Genomic DNA, 19,252 nt, shown 5'->3' on the forward strand with positions numbered 1-19,252 from the left:
TAAGGAGGTGGGTTGGAAGGAATACAGGGTTTGGGTTTAATGGTAGCCAGTAACAACCAGAAACTGGCCAGGAACAGAACCACACGGAGGGGATGAATTTCAGAAAGGCATTGAGCTATATTTTCTTGGCTCCGGGGGTTGGAGAGTGGGGGTTGGGCAGAGCAGCCATAGCTCAGCATCCCTATCTCTTCCCTACAGAGTCTCATGTAGCCCAGGCTGACCTTGGACTTTCTATGTAGCTGTGATTGACACTGAACATGTGATCCTCCTGCCTGAGTTTACAGGTGTGTGCCATACGTCTATGTGGTCCCGGGGAAGGAACCCAGAGCGTTGTCCCTGCTAGGCAAACACTCCAACAACTAGGCTACATCTCCCAGGATTCTCTGCTGCTTGTGGCTGTTAAGAATTTGATCTTAAGCACTCAGGAGGCAGAGGCTGGCGGGTCGCTATGAGTTTGAGGCCAGCCTGGTCTACAAAGTGAGTCCAAGACAGGCAAGGCTACACAGAGAAACCCAGGAGAGAGAGAGAGAGAGAGAGAGAGAGAGAGAGAGAGAGAGAGAGAGAGAGAGAGAGAGAATTTGATTTTAAGCCGGGCAGCAATGGCTCAGGCCTTTAACCACAGCACTCGGGAGGCAGAGGCAGGCGGGTCTCTATGAGTTTGAGGTCAACCTGGTCTACAGAGAGAGATAGTTCCAGGATAGCCAGGCTTACATGGAGAAACCCTATCTTGAAAAATATTAAAAAAATATATGAAGGAATTTGATCTTATATTTTCTTAACACTCAGCAGGCTCCTACTAGAATGAATAGTAATCATTCTCTGTAGAGGGAGTGAGGCACCTGCCTGTTTCATGAGTTCTGGACCTCATTACAAATGTGCCTCGGGTCCACTCAGGCACACTGAATCAGCACCTGAACTCTAACCGGTTGATTCGTAGCCATGATAAACTTTGAGGAGCTCTAAACCGGTTGACTCCACCAGATCTACTTCCCTAAGAGTAGGCCGCCCAACGTGCTGACACTCAGAAAACAGGCGCTTAATTACCTCGCCTAACAAGAAGCCTGGAGGTACAAACGCTTAATGAAGTCATAACAAGGCTGGCTGCTTTGTGATTAGTCCCTGTCAGAGCTTTGGCTTTCATATTGGGCCTATTGCCTCATGGCCACAAAATGACAGCAGCAGTGGTGGCGGCAGCAGCAGCAGCAGCAGCAGCAGCAGGAGCAGCAGCAGCACAGATGACTTTTACATTCTGCACAGGAAAGACAGGCTTCCTTACACCTTACAAGATGAATATATCCATCAGTGGCTGCCTTCTCGAGGGAGAGACTGGATGGCAATCTGGCACTGTAGGATTCCTGGAGAACCACTAGGTCATCAGTGCATGTCAGGAAGCTGAAGAGGCTGGTTTCTCGTATCAGCATGGAATGGTGACAGCACCAAAGTGCCACCTGGGTAGACCTACTTGCCAGCACAACGTGAATAGGAGCAGGTGAAAAGCAAAGGATTTTTTTTCCCCTTCTTGGACTTGCTTCTGTCTGGGTTTTCAGAAAGTGCCACCCACATTCAGGATGGGGCTTCCCAGTTCAATGAAACTGACCGAGAGAATTCCTCACAGGTAGTGCAGTGACTTGCCTGTTGGTAGATTGTAGACCCAGTAACGCTGGCCACCGAGATTAAATGTGTGACCCTCTCTTGTCAACTTGACATCCAACCTCATCTCCTCCCTTGGTTTTGCTACCTTTCCAAATGAGAGTGATAACAAGGTCACAATTCTGCCCAGCATGACAGCATATGTATCCCTCAGAATAGGAGGCGAAGCCTCTTGAATGCTTAGCCGTTCACTGTCTGATACCTTAAATATGATAGTATAGATTTACACCACTTTGACACTGGTATTGTCTTCCTCAATGTTCCATCACACAGTAAAGAAATGAAGCAAAGAAAACACAAAGATTGGCTTGATTTGTGTGTATATGTGGCCAAGCATGTTCCTTACAAAATAGGACAGAAGCCCTTGGGTCAATTACAATCCTCATGGCTGTAGCCAGTCATGTGACCTTAGCTGGTATTTCTAACTACTTTCCTCTGCCACCCATCCTGTACTTCCTTCTCCGTCTTCCAGCACCTCAGCAGGTTTAGCTCTTTCCTAGAGGGATGGATCATAGAAATCAATGCCACCATCAAGGGCTTGAAAGGTGCAAGGGTGATGGCTTCTACCACATCCTGCCATGCCGCTGTCCCCCACCCCCACCCCCAGACAGGGTTTCTCTGTATAGTCCTGGCTGTCCTGGACTCACTTTGTAGACCAGGCTGGCCTTGAACTCACAGAGATCTGCCTGCCTCTGGCTCTCAGAGCGCTGGGATTACAGGAGCGCACCACCAAGTCCGGTCACCACATCTCCCTTTAACTCTCCCATTTGGTCTGTGCAGAAGAGAGATGGCTCATGCAGAATGACAGTTGGTTATCATAAAATTAATCAAGTAGTGATTCCAATTGCAGCTGTTGTGCCAGATGTGGAGTCCTTCCGTGAGCAGATTAACTCATCTCCTGGTACACACTACGCAGCTACTGATCTAGCAAATGCCTTTTTCTCGGTGCCTGCCCACATGGACCGCAAGAAGCAGTTTGCTTTCAGCTGGCCCTGCCAGCTGTATCTGTTTGAAGTTTTTACCTCAAGGGTATGCTAACACTTCAGCCCTGTGTCATAACTTAGTTCGAAGAGATCTGACCACCTGCCTTTTCCACAAGGTACCATACTGATGCACGTATGGTGATGGCATTCTGCTGACTGGGCTAAGTGAGCAGGAGGTAGCAACCACTTTGAACTTGTTGGTACCACATGTGTACATCAGAGGATGGAAAAATAAATCGAGCTAAAATTCAAGGTCCTTTTCCATCAAGGAAGTGCACAGGAGTGCAGAGGCATGGGACATGCCGAGATATTCCGTCTAAAGCGAGGGATAAGTTGTTGTACCGGGTCCCTCCCACCATGCAGAAAGAAGCATAATGCCTAGTGGGCCTATTTGGATTCTGGAGACAGCACATTCTTCGCTTAGGTGTGTTATTCTGGCTCATATACCAAGTGGCTCAGCAAGCTGCCAGCTTTGAGTGGGACCTGGAACAGGAGAAGGCCCTTCAACAGGTCCAGGCTGCTGTGCAAGCTGCTCTACCCCTTGGATCATGTGACCCAGCAGACTCCATAATGCTATTTGAGGTGTCAGTGGCAGACAGAGGTGCTCTCTGGAGCCTGTGGCAAAGGCCCTATAGGTGAGTCACAATGGAGACCCTGTGCAAGTGTTTACCATCATCTGCAGACAGCTATTCTCCCTTTGAGACACAGGCTATTACTGGGCCTTAGCGGGAACTGAACACTTGACAACGGACCACCAGGTTACCATGCGACCTCAGCTGGTATTACCCAACCCACCATGCCTAAAGTAGGAGGTGCGTAACCAGCAATCTACCATCATATGGAAGTGGGACCTACACGGTCAGGCCCCTGCAGGCCCTAAAGTTACGCCAAGTTGCCCAAATGTCTATGGCTCCTGCTCCTGTGATGATGCCTACTGTCTCCAAGCATGCATACATCTGCCTCTCTGCTCTTGACTACAGATGACTTTCTCTGCATGATGAGCTGGGTACCCTTGAACCATGAGCCAAACAAACCATTCTCCCTTAATGTTGATTTTGTCAGGGCATTTTAATCACAGCAACAGGAAACAAAACTAAGACATTTCCCTTCCCCTCCATGTGCCCAGCCCCCTCTTGTGTCCCACAGGAATGCACTTCATAACCCAGATGCAATGACGTGGTTTAACACCAAGGACACATGTGCTCTCTCTCTCTCTCTCTCTCTCTCTCTCTCTCTCTGTCTGTGTGTGTGTGTGTGTGTGTGTGCTTGTGCGTACATGTGATGTTTATGCTGGTATGCATGTGCATGAGGAGGCCAGAGGTTGGCATAGTGTATTCCTCAATTACATCTTTATCTTACTTTTGTTTTGAAACAGGGTCCCTCATTGAACCTGGAGATCTCCGTTTTTGGCTAGACCTGCTGCCCAGCAAACCCCGGGGATCCTCCTGCCTCCACCACCCAGAACTAGGATCTGAATGCAAGTCTTCTCCATGTACTTACAGAGCAAACGCTTCCCCCATTGAGCCATCTCCCCAGCGCCTGTGACGTATTTTACATTGAAAAGGATAAAGCCCAGAGAGCACTCTCTGCTCTTCCAGAGGTCCAGAGTTCAATCCACAGCAACAATATGGTAGCTACAACCATATATACTGGAATCTGATGCCCTCTTCTGTTATGCAGATGTACATGCAAATAAAGCAGTCATATGTATAAATAAATAAATCTTTAAAAAATAGTAAAAAAGAAAGAAAGAAAAATTAAGGCCCCCTGAAGGCAAGGTCAGAATAAACAACTCATTCCCTTGCTCCCTGTGGGGCTGTCACTTAAGTGTCTTCTGTTCACCTGGGAGATGGGCTAAGGCCAAAGATGGAAGAGCTCTGGGCTTCACTGATGGAAAACAGTAGGCTCTCACCCACACTAAGAGAACAGCGAGTTTTACAGGCCACCTTTCTCTGCCCTTTCAGCAATCCATTTTGTCAATGTAGACATGTTCTCCCAAGAGAGCAAACTGAATCATAGACTCATTACTCCATGCCAGACCCGAATTCTGCCTCTGAGATTAGTCCAAGCCAGACTTCATGGGACCCTGGTGACAGAGAGGACCATGGCAAATTGACAATAGCCTCAAAGAGTCATGTGGGGTGGCAGGGGTGGGGGGGGGGGGGGGGGTCGGGGATCAGCAAGGGGAGAGAGGTTGTCAGTGAAGAATGCTCTACTTAGGTGACAGCATGTGTGTTTGGGACAGCAGGAGGAGAGCAGATGCAGAGGTTCATGGGATACCGTGGGAGCGTGGTTTTCTTGTTTTGAGTCAGGGTCTCCCTAAGTAGCCTAGGCTGACTTTGAGCTGGCCATCCACCTAGCTCCAGTTCACAAATGCTTGAAGTACAGGCAAGCACTGCCTTACTTTTACAGTCCCTTCAAAAAGGTTAAGATCAGTCTTTAAGACACCACCTTTAGTGCTCAGGCTGAGGGCTCTACTCCAAAGGCCCTGGGAAGACACTGCCTTCTATCTGGAGGCAGGTGCCAGGCAAGGAATGGCTTTGAATCCTTCCATTGACACTAAAGCCCCTGGAGGAGAGGCTGGGAATCCCCATTTTTTAATTAAAAATGCCTTCTAATAAAAGGCAAGATATAGTGACTTCTGAAAGTTCCCACAGGCTGTTGAGGATCTGCCAGGGATCCAACCGTGTCATTTTCCTAGGGGTGTCCCCAATTACAAGAGCTCAGCTCACCTACCTGATGGAAACTCATTTTTTTTTGGATTTCAAACGCCTCTCTCCCTCCTCCCCCCAGCTTGGCCTTCGCACTCTTAATAAAACATGAAAACCCCCAGCCTCATGTCATCCTCGGGCTCCCCTACCGCCCCGTCTGCATTACTCATCCATTTGCGTGGGGAGGAGCCAGCACAGAATCCTTGTCCCTGGGAGGTGGCTGTGATGTGAAGGTGTTCAAAGTCACAGAGCTAGCCGCCCCCACCCCTCACCTCCAGAAGCCGCTGAGTTGCCTTTTACATTTGCAAGATCAGAGGGTATTCTCAGAATCCTGTGCCTGGCATCGGAAAAGTGTCCCTGTAAGGAAAGCTCAAAGCTCGTTTCTCTTTGGAGACCATTAGTGAGGCAAGGTTGACACTCTGAGGGGAGGGCCAGTGAACACATTAGTAGCTCTGGCCTCCATTGTGGCACTGGGCTGCACAGGGGATGCTGTCATTTCATATCCTGTTTCCTGGAACTCTTAGAGAAATCCCTAGCTTCCTTGTCACTGGGGTGCATCAGTGTATATCTCAAAAATGAAGCTCTGGAAGCTGCTTTAATCCCAGCAGAGGCCTTTAATTGGGAAGCAGAGGCAGGCAGATCGCTGTGAGTTCGAGGCCAGCCTGGTCTACAAAGGGAATCCAGGACAGCCAAGGCTATACAGAGAAACCCTGTCTCCAAACAAACAAACAAACAACAAAAACAAAAACAAACAACAAAAACAAAAAAATTAAGCTCTGGACTCCTGATCTCTTTGAACCTTGGATTTCCTTGCCAGGGGCTTGGACATACAGACACCTGGAGTTTCTTGGATTCCCTGCACCCCCACCCCCAGTCCCCTACCACACCTACCCATCTACTGAAGGATCACTTCCTGAACCAGTGATCCAGAGAGACTCTCACACCTGCCTGGGTTGTGGCCCCTGCTGCCATCCCCAAAGACACTCTGCTTAGTGCTGGGTCTATAAGGGGCACCAGCCAGGCCCTGCCAATCAACTTCTCAATGGGCTTTCTATTCCCTACCCCTATCCCTAATTTTGCTGTGGCCCTCTGCTTCACTGGGCTCTTACAGTCATTTGTGGGGACCCCTGCCTCAGAACACCTCTCCAGTAGCTTGGAACTCATGAGATGTGAGTGGCTGTCTCCTCTGAGAGGCTGCCATTTCTGGGAGTCATGGCTCCCTGCAGGACCAGTGAGCAACTGCAGGGTGGGTGGGAGGAGAGCCAAGAGCTGAGACCCGTGCTGTCTGACCCTGACTGACACTCACCTTCTCTGGGCAGTTTTTCACTAGGTCACTTATCAGCTGTGATCTTGGAGTGAAAAGCCTGTACTCTCCAAATTAAGAAAAGAGTTATTCCCCTGCGAAGCCGGTACAGAACTAAGGGATCCAAAGATAAGTGGTGTGTGTGTGTGTGTTATGTGCATGTGTACGTTTGTATGTGTGCATGGGTGTGAGCTTTCTTACTTTTAAGCCTTGATGTTTTTCTTTAAATCAACCATCTGGTCTGGCCTTGGCCTAGTGTTCCTCTGCAAGAGACAGACGGATGTGGGTAGAGACCGAGGGACAGGACAAGAGAGTAAGCAGAAAACCCAATAGGCTAGAGAGGCCTCAGGCTGTTCTCACTGTAGACAGTGGCAGAGGGGCTCCTGTCACAGCACACTTGCCCTGGCCCTGTGTTAAAGTCTCTTAATATTTGTAAACAAGATCTCTGTCACTGTGGGGATGGAGGCACGGTGAAACAGGTTCACAGCTGCACAAGAAAGGCCTTGGCCTTGGCTTTATTCTGGATGCCCAACCCCCCCCCCCAACCAGCTGGCACTTCAGTGTGTAATACACACACACACACACACAGAGAGAGAGAGAGAGAGAGAGAGAGGAGGGGAGAGAGAGAGGAGAGGAGAGAGAGAGGAGGAGTGGAGAGAGGAGAGAGAGAGAGAGAGAGAGAGAGAGAGAGACTGAGACTGAAAATTCTGGCTTTTCTGCTCACTGATGGCCCTGGCTGCTATGCCTTTTGACTTCTAGAACTTGTTCCCAGACTACCCACTCCATCTGTCCTTCCTGCACAAGGACCCATGGCCCTGTGAAAAGTCTACAACCCATCTGGGTCCTTCATTAGCCTGGTCTTGCTGGGGGGGAGGGAGGGTCCCTCCTTCCAGATACTTGCTTCAGAAAGCCACCATCAAGCTGGTGCCTCTGCTTCAGACAGACTCAGATTGTTCAGAGTGCTGGTTGGCTATCAAAGTCAGAGTTGGGGAGGCAGGCCCTGAGGGCACTGGAGAAGGTCTACACATTATCCCCACCCCCCACCACCCCCTAACACTACCTCAGAGCCGAAATGTGCCCCTGGGATCTTTGGCTCAGTTGAGCCCTAATACAGTGAGTGGATAGTGTTTCAGGCCCTATAGCCGCCTTAGTGATGACCATAGAGGCTGTCGGGAGCTTCGAGGGGGCCAAGCTTCTAAAACTGATTTCTGGTGACCCCATTTAGCCACTTTCATCTACCCAGCTCTGAAACTCACTCACCCCATAGCTGCAAAAGAATGGCCCACTCAGACTGGTGCACACTGGCAGGGGTCACCTCCAGCTTTGCCTCTGAAACCCAGGACGATTTTAATGTCACCCAACTCAGAACTCCCAAGTTCATGGTCACTGTCTGACCAGCCTTGCGCTCCCGGAATCTGTGGAAATGAAGACCATTCCCCCTCATCAACGCACAGTGACTAGCAGTAAACTAAAGAACGTCTTTTATTTTTAATAAAATAGTGGAGCATGAAAAATATCGTATATTACAGATATACAGAGGCAGGCATCACCCTCCCTTGCAGGAGACAAAGTTTGTCGTCCCAAGTGCTTCTAGACCACTCATGGAAATCATTTGTTTAACAATTGAGAGAGTCAATAAGCCCTCTGGGTGCTCTCCACTGACTCTCCCTCCCCCTCCTCTCCTGCACAAATCAGTCTCAATGTGTAGAACACACTGGCTTGGTTTCCATTAAAAAGCCACAAAATGTATCAGGCTGAAGGGCTTTTTTCTTTTCTTTTCTTTTCTTTCTTTCATTTTTTTTCCCCTGAGGCTTGGGCCTCTTAATTCTTTTGTTAGATGATTTCTTTTGTTGTCTTTTATTTACAACAAAATACTTCTTTCTCATTTATTTTCATGGGGGAGAGGGGAAAAAATGTAAAAAAAAAATTGTATTGCACGCCATTTGGATTCTCCAGTGTTAGATTTGCGGGGGGTGGGGGTGGGTGGGTAGGTAGGGCAGGCTCTGTGTGCTGGGAGAGAGTTGGCTGTGAAGGCTGGTGGCAAGACTCTCTTTAAGGGACCTGCAGGCAGGCCTTGGAGTATATAGATGGCTCAGGGTCCCTTCTTGCATCCCCACCCTGCTCTGCCCCTATACAGCAGCCTTGCTGGGAGCGGGAGTAGGGGGTGGGGGTTGGGGAAGGAGGGGAGGGAGGGGAAGGGGGGCCTAGGGGTATGGCGGGGGGGGGGGGGGGGGGGGGGGGAGAACAGGCTTGGGTGGCTCATTTGCTGGCCCAAGGGAAACTCTTTAGCTTGCAAAGGAGCTTCCTGGCCTCAAGTTTGTAAGCGGGCAGCAAAGTCTTCCTGAATAGACAGATGTGTGTTTGAGCCCTAAACGACAGTTTCTTGAGGATGGTTCAATCAAGTACTTTACCATAAATTAGTTACAGGAGAGAGGCTCCTTCGTTAATGAGCCACCCTTCAGGGGAGGCAGCAGGCAGAACAGAACCCTTTCCTTTCAGCCTGTCACATGGAACTTCAAGGTAGCCTTTATATACATATATATGTACGTATGTATGCATATACTTTTTTGCTGTGATTTAAACAACAACCAGCCAACCCAGAAAAGCAGCCCATTTGGGCTCTGTCTGTCTGTCCTGTTCTTCCAGCCAGCCACCTTCACACACAGGCTGAAGGCTGGGCAGGAAGCTCGTACTTCCCGGTGTGAGGTTTTTGGGGATGCTGGGCTTTTTTGTAGATCCCTGCAGTGGTGACCACACTTGCCGGTTTCCTCCGGCTCTTTCTCTTAAGCCCCCGGCTGCATACGTGTTGCCAGGACTGCAGGGTCTTGGAAGTCCAGACCCACACCCCACTGGTGATGCCCACTACCAGAAGCATGGACACTTTGACCATGAAGACCTCCACAGCAGGGATGGAGGTGGTCATCAAGCAGTCTGGTGTCTTGGTCTGATTGTTCACCTTACACTTGTGCTGGGTGGCCAGCAGTTTCCAGTAGTCCATGTTGAGGCGTTCATAAAAGTAGCAGGCAATCACACAGGTGGCTGGGACAGTGTAGAGGAGGGAGAAGACCCCTATGCGGACCATGAGTTTCTCCAGCTTGTCCGTATTCTCCCCACCCGTTTTCATCACCCTCCGGATGTGGAATAAAGCCACAAAGCCCGACAGGATGAAAGAAGTGCCGATGACTAGGTAGCAAGCCAGCGGGACTAGCACGAAGCCAGTCAGAGCATTGACATCCATGCTGCCCACATAACACACACCAGTGAGCTCATCCCCTGCCACCCTGCGCATCACCAGGATCAAGATGGTCTTCACAGCCGGGATGGCCCACGCTGCCAGGTGAAAGTAGCTGCTGTTGGCTTCGATGGCCTCATGGCCCCACTTCTTGCCAGCGGCCAGGAACCAAGTGAGGGTGAGGACCACCCACCATAAAGAGCTGGCCATACCAAAGTAGTAAAGTACCAAGAAGACTAAGGTACAGCCGGTGCTCTCCAGCCCCTCCTGAATAACATACAGCTGTCCACTGTCCCTGTCGCAGGCGATGCTCTCCGCGCCAGCGAAGAGGCGGATAATATAGCCCACCGAATAAACGCAGTAGCACATGGAAAGGAAGATGATGGGGCGTTCGGGGTACCTGAAGCGCGACGGGTCGATGAGGAAGGTGAGCACTGTGAAGGCGCTAGAGAAGAAGCACAGCACCGACCAGATAGCCAGCCAGACCACCGCGAAGCGCTTATCATCGCGGCTCCAGTACACATCCACCCCTGGAGTGCAGAGAGGTGCGCAGGATTCACTCTTCTCCACGTGGTGGAACTTGCCCGGGTTGTCACAGCCTGCGCGCCCAAGACTCCCGTCCTTTAGCGGGTGCTCCTGCGCGCTGTGGGGCCTCTGGGGCCTGAAGAGCGGAGGGAACATGCCAGATCCCCGGCTGGGCTCCTCCGAGCCGTTGTTAGGTGCTTCCATGCACAGGTAGTTGGGGTCGTTCTTGTTGGGGAGCTTGCTGCAGTCCAGGGAGTCTGGCCACTTGAATTTGAACTGCTCCATGATCGGCGAACACTTGAGCCGGGCTTGCTCGCACATGACCCGGCAAGCAGGGATGGGTGTGGAGACCTGCTCGGTGCACATGGGCGCGTACAGCGAGCACAGAAAGAAGCGGAGGTGGCTGTGGCAGCCGTACTCCACGAGCGGCGCGAACTCGTGTAGTTGGATGGCCGCCTCGCGCTGGTTCTCGTGGCCCATCAAGTTGGGCATACGGGTGGTGTTGTAGCCGATGTCCTTGCACATGGGAATCTCTACCGGCTGGCACTTGCCGTCTCCAGGGCGCTCTAAGTCCATGGAGCTGATGGCGGCGCAGGAGCCCATCATCACCTGAAGCACCAGCCACAGGCGAGGGCCCGGGTGCTGCATGGTGGCGCCCGCGGTGTCCCTGCGCCGCTCAGGGCCGCCGCTCCCAGGCACCGGCTGTTGCTGCTGCCCGCGGCTCGGCGCCCGGGCTCGGGCCCCCGCGCATGCCCGTCCAGCCTGGCCAGAGCGCTCGCGGCGCCCGGGGGCCCCCGCGGTGGGCGCGCTGCCTCGATCGAGTCGGGGGCGGCGGGGGGAGGGGAGCGAAGTTTGCAAACAATACGGCGGAGCGAGCAGAGCTTTGCGCGCAAACTTTGGCCTCTTCTTCCGGGCGCGCGCGTTTGCCTACCGCGGTTGGGCAGCGCGGGCGCACGGTGGCCCCGGGCCCCGGCGCTCCTCCCTCCCGGCGCCCGCAGCTGTTTCCAGCTCAGCGTCCCGGGATGAGAAGACTAGTAAAGAGGCAAAGGGGAGGAAAGTGAGGGGGGTGGTGAAGAGGCCGATTGGTGACAGGCCCCGCCTCCGCCTGCCGCCCCGCCCCGGCGCTGCTTTGCATCAGAAAGCCTTGCGCCCCGGGCAGCCTCCGCCCTCAGCCCCAGCTCCGGGCTGGACCCCGACCTCCAGCCTCACCTCCTGCCGGCCTCTCCGCCTCTGTTCCTCATCCCGGGTTGGGGGGGGCCCTTGGGATTGTCCCCGGTACCCCCAAAGAACGCTGAGGTTACGGGAAGTTTGGGGACTGGCAGGGACCCGGGTAAGGGGTGGTCGGCACCCGGGGCTGGGGGCTGGGGACGCATCTTCTACTTTTATGATAGGTCCCTGGCGGACAGCACTTTCAAAGACACGGGATTTGCGTTTTATGGCCGTGCTCATAAAGTGGCCCCTCGGCTTGTAAAGCTGCCCGCATCTTCTCGAGGCCGGGGGTTTGCTGCCGGGGGCGCGGGGCTCGGACTCCGGGGAGGGGCTGCCTTTGAAATTTCAAAAGGGCCGAGCACAGCGGCGGGGGAGGGGACCTGGGAAGCCGGAGTTTGGGGCCTAGGTCTACTCAAAGAAAGAGAGAAGGGGACGGGGAGGAGACTTTCCGGGCCGCTGACACCCAGCACCCCGGGAAGAGGGGCTGGGCTTGAATCGTAGTGACCTCTGCCCCTCCAAGGCCACCGTGCTGGGGGCCATCGCGCCAAGCCGGCTGGTGTTTCTCCAAGCAGTTAGGTTTATTTGCTATAGGAAGTTGGGTACATTTATATTATTTGGCGAAAGATATGCTCGGCTTGCGCCCTCCTAGGAGGCGAAGGCTGAGCTCAGGCCTATGCGCTCACGGCTGGTTCCCACGCAGTGTGGAGGAGGTCTCTCTGTGCCTCGCGGTGCTGGCTCCCGCGCCCCTTGGTTGGTAGGTTTTGGGCTAGGCAGTGATAAGAACACAGAGCATTACCCCACCACCTCACCCCCGCACAGGAAGTGCATCGCAGGAGCCCACTCAATCTCTGGGTGTCTCGTACCGGGGTGCGGCACCTGTCTCAGACTCTTGACTTTGGATAACAGCCTTCTGGGGGTGGCCCACTCTCTCCTTAGACTCATCTAGGTCTGTGTTTGAAGTGTTTGGGAAACTGCTAGGACCTCCAGTGCAGACTCCCCTAACTACATAAGGGCAGCTAAGCTCCCTGCTCATCTTCCTGCCAGTCCTGAGCACCCCAGGGCTGAGTTAGGTGTGCACACGCCTGGAAGCCCTCGGTGGCCAGCTGCAACAGCCAAGCTGGGGGCGAGGCTGATCAGGACTCCTCCTCCCCGCCCAGTCCTGCGCTTCCTCCCAAGGATTGGCTTCAATTAAAACAAGGCCTCAGAGTCCCATCTGCAGGAAACCCGGGGAGTTCGCCTTCCTTCCCCCTTTCATATGTCAGACATAGCGGACCAACCTGAGGCTGGGTCGTGCCCAGGACCCCAGAATCCTCATCTTCGATTCCCTTAGTCCCTTGCCTTTCACCGAAGGAAGTTGGGTCCAGGGAAACAGTAGTCCGGAAGGATGCATTTAACGCCATCAGAACTGCCGCCCACCACCCCGTGTTAGTGACCTCATGTGTGACAAGACCTTACGCCTTGTAGAAGGATAGCTTGCTTGGATATTTATAGTCTAGTAAGCTGTTTTCAAAATCTTTCAGTTAGGTAAGATTCCTGGACTGTCATTTAGCTTTAAGAAGGCTGGATGCAAGGGGTCCCTCCTGACACTTTTGCCTTCTGTTCTCTTTTTGATCCCCACTGCGGCAGGGGGGGGGGTGGAACACGGGGGGGACACAACGACGACGGGGATTGGTAGGGTGAGCTTAGCTCCCGAGCAGGGTGTAAGCTATTTGAGACAGCCCCCACGTAATTGGTCTTTTATGCTCTGGCTACTTCTACAGTGTTCAGACCTATTATTTTAGCCATGACCACTTCAGGTTCCTTTCTTCTCCCCCACTCCCTTTAAATATAGTAAGAAAAGAAAAGGCCAACAGAATTTCTTCCATCTGCCCAACCCAGGGGGAAAAAAAAAAGCAACAAATACACATTAGTATCTAAAAATAAGGGCCCTGAGATACTGCTAGTGGAAGACAACTCTAACTAATAAATGAAAGGGCCCTTTTGATGGCTCCGGCTGAAAAGATATTTTATTTTTTCTCTCTCTCTCCTGTGTGTGGGATTTGAAATGTGTGACTCCGGAGCAGCCGGGTCCCCTGCTGCTCAGCCCTGGCTCGGAAACTGGCCCCCCTCTGGCAAGCGTTATGGAGAGCTGGGAGGAATTTTATGGCTGTCTCTCTCCCCTCAGCTCTTTTTTTCTTTTGTCTTCTTTGAAGAACGACTTTAGACATTTTATTTACATATTTAACCAGGGATAAAAGAGGGAAGAGAAAGCTTTGGGGGCTGGCCTGGGAATAGGGCTACGTTTAAATTAATGGAAATCTTATTAGGCTTCTAAAATTTTGAGCAAGGATTTGTAATGAAACTTTATAATTAAACATGATTTCTAAATGACAACCGAAAGCAAAGGATACTTTGTGCCCCCAAAATCTCCTAATATCTCTATCTACATAAAATCTCATAATGCCGTCTGTAGATATTAAAGTTCTTGTGGCTGTCTAGCAAGGAAAGTACAAGGTGTTCTAGAAGGAATACACTTAAGAGTCAAGCGATGGCTTAAACTAAATAATTTTGGAGGTGGTGGGGAGTTGAAAAGAAGGTTCTGTTTTATTTCCCTTAAACGGGCTCACCAGCCATGAAAGCTGTATCCTTCCTTGGTGTGTCTTGGGTGAAGGGAACCATAAACTCTTGAGAGGGTTTTCTGAAATGGGATTAGAGAGAACCCAAATAATCTCTTTAAGATTAAAAAAAAAAAAAAAAAAGAAAAGAAAAAAGAAGAAGTACTGCGCCTCCTACAAAAAAGAGAAATTAAGCTAGAAGCTTAGCCTGTTAGAAGCAGAGGTTATATAAAGACAGGAACATACTGTCTATAGGCTTGAAGATGACCCAGGGATCTGGCTGGCTCCTTACAGTTTGTCTTGGTAGCTTCGCCTTAACAGGCCTTTTTCTAGAACCTTCCTGTGTGGGGATCCAGGTGGAAAACTCTTGAGAGCTCCGTTTGCATTTCCCACCTGTCCCTTAGAGGAAGGGAAATGGTCTATTTACTGGTAATGGTCTCTTTAAAAGGTACACATTGTGAATTCAATTTTTCCAACCAACTGGGATTGGTCCCACCACTTCCCTCGCAATTTTTTTCCTTTCAATTTCTTCATAGGAAATACCTTTAAGCCATCTGAAGTAATATTTAGTTAACGCGCACAAACATAAATGCACCAAGCACGCGCGCGCGCGCACACACACACACAGACGCACATCTCATACCAGAAAAGCAGTGCAGGTCTCCCTAAACTTAAGAACAAGTTTTAATTACACTTCAGAACGCTGGTTGGGTGGGGGAGGTGAGGTTGCAAAGAGAAAAAGCCCTCGGCCCTCGGCGTCATAAAATGCATGAAGGAGTGTCCGGGCCACTGCAGAACAATTTAGGCCGCTATTTTAAGGCCACTTCCCTTGAAATGTGGATTGAAATATTACCAGAGGTTCGCGGGGCGCTTTCGTGTGAATTGCAAATCAAGCATCGCTTTAATCCTCTTTCAAGGCCGGGCCTTGGATCGCTGGCGTCGCCGGGCTCCCCACTGCTTCTGGCGCAGAAGGGACCATTCAAGGGGGCAGCTCCCCTCCTCTGTTCCCACACTCCAAAAAACAACACCGCAGACAGACACCCTCCAACTAAATTAGATTAAGCTCCTACTCCTCCACAGCGCGTTAGCCTTTTTACAGCCCAGCTCGGGCGATCGCTCCTCCCTGTTTAAAGACACAGCGCAGCTTTTCCATTTCAGCCACCTCCACACACGCGTGTTGAAAATAAATAAACAAATAAACAAACAAACAAATAAATCTTTTAAAAGGTGTAAAGTGCACCCAGCTAAGTGATTTTGGATTGCCCAGAGAGATCTCTGTTCAAAACACAGGCAAACCCACATGTGCCGGCTCCAAGGCTTTCTTGGACCCACCCTATATGAGCAACACTTAAACCATTGTATGTGCAGTACGCTAAATAATAACTTAAAAAAAGATAAATAAAAAGTACAGAATCCCCTCACAAAGTGAAGCAGACAAACGCGTGATTCTGTTTTGCATCAATGTCCCAGAGGACACTGGGAGACACCCACTTCTACGGTTGTACCTTGGGCTCATGTTTCTGAGGCCTCTGCCTCTCCTTAGCTGCTGGACCAATCAATGCAACATCTGTTTCTTTCTGCTTTACTCATTGCCTGTCCCCAGGACCTGCGTTTCACTAGCCTGGAAACTGGTTCATCCCAGGCTTCTCCTCTCTGTATGGGTGAGGGAGCCCACCAGGATGACACAATAAATTGCTCCTTCAAGACTCAAAGCTGGGACAGCCTCAGGCTCTAGCTGCTGTCACGGGGGCTGAAACCCCCTTCGCCACTTTTCAGACCCTCGACGCACGGTCTTGACTCCTTTAGGGTCAACCAATCCTTTCACAGGGATCGCATATCAGATATCCCTACATATAAGATGTTGACAGTACAATTCATAACAGCAGAAACATTACAGTTACGAAGTAGCAACAAAAGTAATTTTATGGTTGAGGATCAACACAACGGGTCGCAGCAGGCTAGGAAGGTTGAGAACCATTGGTCCAGAGCCACTTGACTAGGGCTGAGCTATTTCAGGTTTCTGGGCCTTGGTTTTCTCACCTGAAAAACAGGACCCAATCTAGTGAGGACAGCCGTGAGGCTGTCTCCAAAACGACATACAATGTCAGTGCATTATAACATGTGACATTTTTCTTGGGTAGAGCATTGGGAAGGTGACAGCCTGGGGGACCACAGTAAATACGACCCCAAGCATCCTTCATCTTGATTGTCAACTCTCTAGGACCCAGAATCACATGGGAGACACTTCTTAGGTCATTGCTGTTAGGGAGATTAATTGAGGTTGGAAAACCCATCCCTAGCTGTGGGTGGCAACATCCCATGGGACTGACTAAAAAGGAGAAAGCAAGCCAGCCCTGTGCTTCCGGTGATTTGGCGGAGTCTTGCTGTTTCTGCTGGATCGTGCTGCCACTGCTGATTGGTGTTGCTGTTTAGTGTTTGCTATTTGTCTGGGCTGTTGGAATCCTGACAATGAAGAGTGGAATTGCCCCAAGGAACTACATCTAAAATGGTCCATAATCCCCTTTTCCTATTAACCTTCTTCCTCCCCTACTTCTGGTCGGTGGGCTGGGAAATAGAAGCATTTAAGAACCCTAAATAGAGTAGATTTTTGAAAAATCTAAGCCTACAGGAGGATATTTATTTGTGACCTCAGCTGTGGAGTCTCAGGCTGGTTACTTAGCCTCTCTGATCTGCTTTCTGCTTCCTCCGCTTTAAAATGAGGATAGTTAATAATGTCCATTTTATTTTTTTAAAGACTTATGGTGGAGTGAAATCAGACAGCCACAAGGAAGGATTTGGAAGCAGGCCAGTAGGGACTTGCTGGCTGGCAGATTCCCTAACTAGTTGACGTTTTTTCTTTTTCTTTTTCTTTTTTTTTTTCTTTTCTTTTCTTTTTTTTAAATGTATATGAGTGTTTGCCTGCAAATGTGCCTGTACTGTGTGCCTACCTGGTGACTGAGGAGGCCAGAAGAGGGCGCCAGATTCCCCTGGAACTGGAGTTACAAGCGGTTTGTGAGCCATCATGTGGGTGCTGGGAAACAGAACCTGTGTCCTTGCAAGAGCAGTTAGCCTTCTTCCCAGCTGAACCATTTCTTCGGGCCCCTTTCTTAAATTCTCCGTTGTCCCGCTGGAAGGCAAGATGGCTTCACTGACAACCTCATGTCCAAGTGGTACCATGGGAGGCTGGCCATGTGGCTTCCTCTTCCTGTCTTGAATGTAGCCAGGGAAAAAGAGTCGCCCATCTTCCCTTGGGTTTGCAAAGTGAGAGACAAAGCAGAGTCCCCAGGACAGATATTCGGATGCTCCTGGCTGCTAAACTAACTGCAGACCCTCCTCTGTGGCTGGGGTCTGACACCATTACCCCACCTGGCCTTACCTGCACAGAGCCAGCTCAGCCTCATGATTCATTCAACGGTTCTCGAAGCCTGTGCTCTGCCCTCCCACCTTCATCCACAGGGCGACTTGGGAGCCCAACTTATCTCTAAGACCCAGAATAGAGCAGAGGGCCAGCATGGAACTCTGGGAGGCTCTTGTGGCTTGCCTGTGTAGTGGAGACCCTTTGCTGAGAAGACTCAGTCACTCCTGCAGGCATGTGTCCATCTGTGATGGGCCAGCCTTCCCCTACCCCCTACCCTAACCCCCACGCCCCACCCCACCCCTGCCCCCCATGCGCCCCTATGCTTCTGTGCTGTAAGCCTAGGCAGATGCACCCGTGGCTGCCGGCTTGCCCCTTGGTCTGCAGACCCCTAGGACCCGCCGTCTCCCACCCAATCCCCCTTGTATTCTTTTGTCCACATTTTTGGGTTTGCTGATTTGTTGGTTTGTTGAGGTGTCTGTCACTCTCTGCTGTTCTCTGGGACAGGGGTGAGGAAGAACTCTGTGAAGACATTTGAGGAAAGCTGCAAGTCGATGATGGCTCTGCAGACCCACAACATGGCCGCCTCCAGAAGGAGGTGGGGGGGGCGGAGCATAAACATGTCAACATGGAGAACAGGAGAGTGGATCTTCAAGCCTGAGAGAGCTGGAGGAGTGGAAAGACCCAGGGGACTGAAGGAGATGGAAGGAGGCAGCCATCGACCTAGGGAGGACAGTTAGGGACAGGATCAGAGACAAAGGGGCATCTGGGAGAGGATCGTGGGAGGGAGGGCCACATGGACTCGGGAAGGAGAACCATCCCCACTGCTCAGGGCTGAGTCTAGAGCAGTAGTTCTCAACCTTCCTAAGGCTGCGGCCCTTTACTACAGTTCCTCATGGTGCGGTGACACCCCCCCCCCAACCATAAAATTATTTTGTTGCTCCTTCATAACTGTAATTTGCTTCTGTTATGAATCATAATGGAAGTGTCTGATGTGTGACCCCCATGTGGGGGTCACGACCCCAAGGTTGAGAACGGCTTGTCTAGAGCCCAAACAGCATCTGGGTGTTCAAAGAGCAAAGACTAGGAAATGGTCAAGGAAAGAGTGAGTGGAGAAGGCAGATGGCAGAGGCAGTTTGGCAAGTCCGGCTTACTTCGCTGTCTCTTACAGTGATAAACACCGTGACCAAAAGCAACCTGGGGAAGAAAAAGGATTATTTCATCTTACAGCTTGCAGCCTATCATGAAGGAAAGTCTGGAAACTGAAGACAGGCACTGAAGCAGAGACCATGAAGGAATACTGCTTCTTGATTTGATCTCCATGCCAGGCTCAGCTTGTGCCTCCCATCGCACCATGGGACAGCTGGATGACAGACACTCTCTACCACACTCAGCTCAAATGGGCCCTGGGGATTTGAACCCAGGACCTCATGCGTCCATCGCCGCAAGCTGTTTTATCCACCAAATCATCTCCCAGCGCCCCCAACTACCACCACCACCACCAGTACTTTTGTCACCCTGTCCCCCAGGTGGGGAAGCTGAAGCTCTGCAAATAAAGACAGCCCTGCCAGCCAGGCATGGTGGCACACGCCTTTAATCCCAGCACTTTGGAGGCAGAGGCAGGCGGAGCGACGTGAGTTCGAGGCCAGCCTGAGGAGTCCAGGGCAGCCAAGGCTAACACAGAGAGACC

At 51.2% G+C, this 19,252-nt stretch overlaps 1 protein-coding gene across 1 annotated transcript; it reads right to left on the reverse strand.

Annotated features, from left to right (window-relative positions):
* Positions 1–9,189: 9,189 nt before the first annotated feature.
* On the reverse strand, positions 9,190–11,119 carry Fzd10 (frizzled class receptor 10). Its single transcript, XM_051161418.1, has one exon. The coding sequence runs from the start codon at positions 11,050–11,052 to the stop codon at positions 9,304–9,306; it is 1,749 nt and encodes a 582-aa protein (XP_051017375.1). The 5' UTR covers positions 11,053–11,119; the 3' UTR covers positions 9,190–9,303.
* Between the last annotated feature and the right edge of the window lie 8,133 nt (positions 11,120–19,252).

Source organism: Acomys russatus, chromosome 19 (assembly GCF_903995435.1).
Source record: "Acomys russatus chromosome 19, mAcoRus1.1, whole genome shotgun sequence".
Classification (NCBI taxonomy): Eukaryota; Metazoa; Chordata; class Mammalia; order Rodentia; family Muridae; genus Acomys; species Acomys russatus.

Coding starts and splice junctions, on each gene's coding strand:
- Fzd10 (XM_051161418.1), bottom strand. CDS start 11,052: ATGCAGCACCCGGGCCCTCGCCTGTGGCTGGTGCTTCAGGTGATGATG.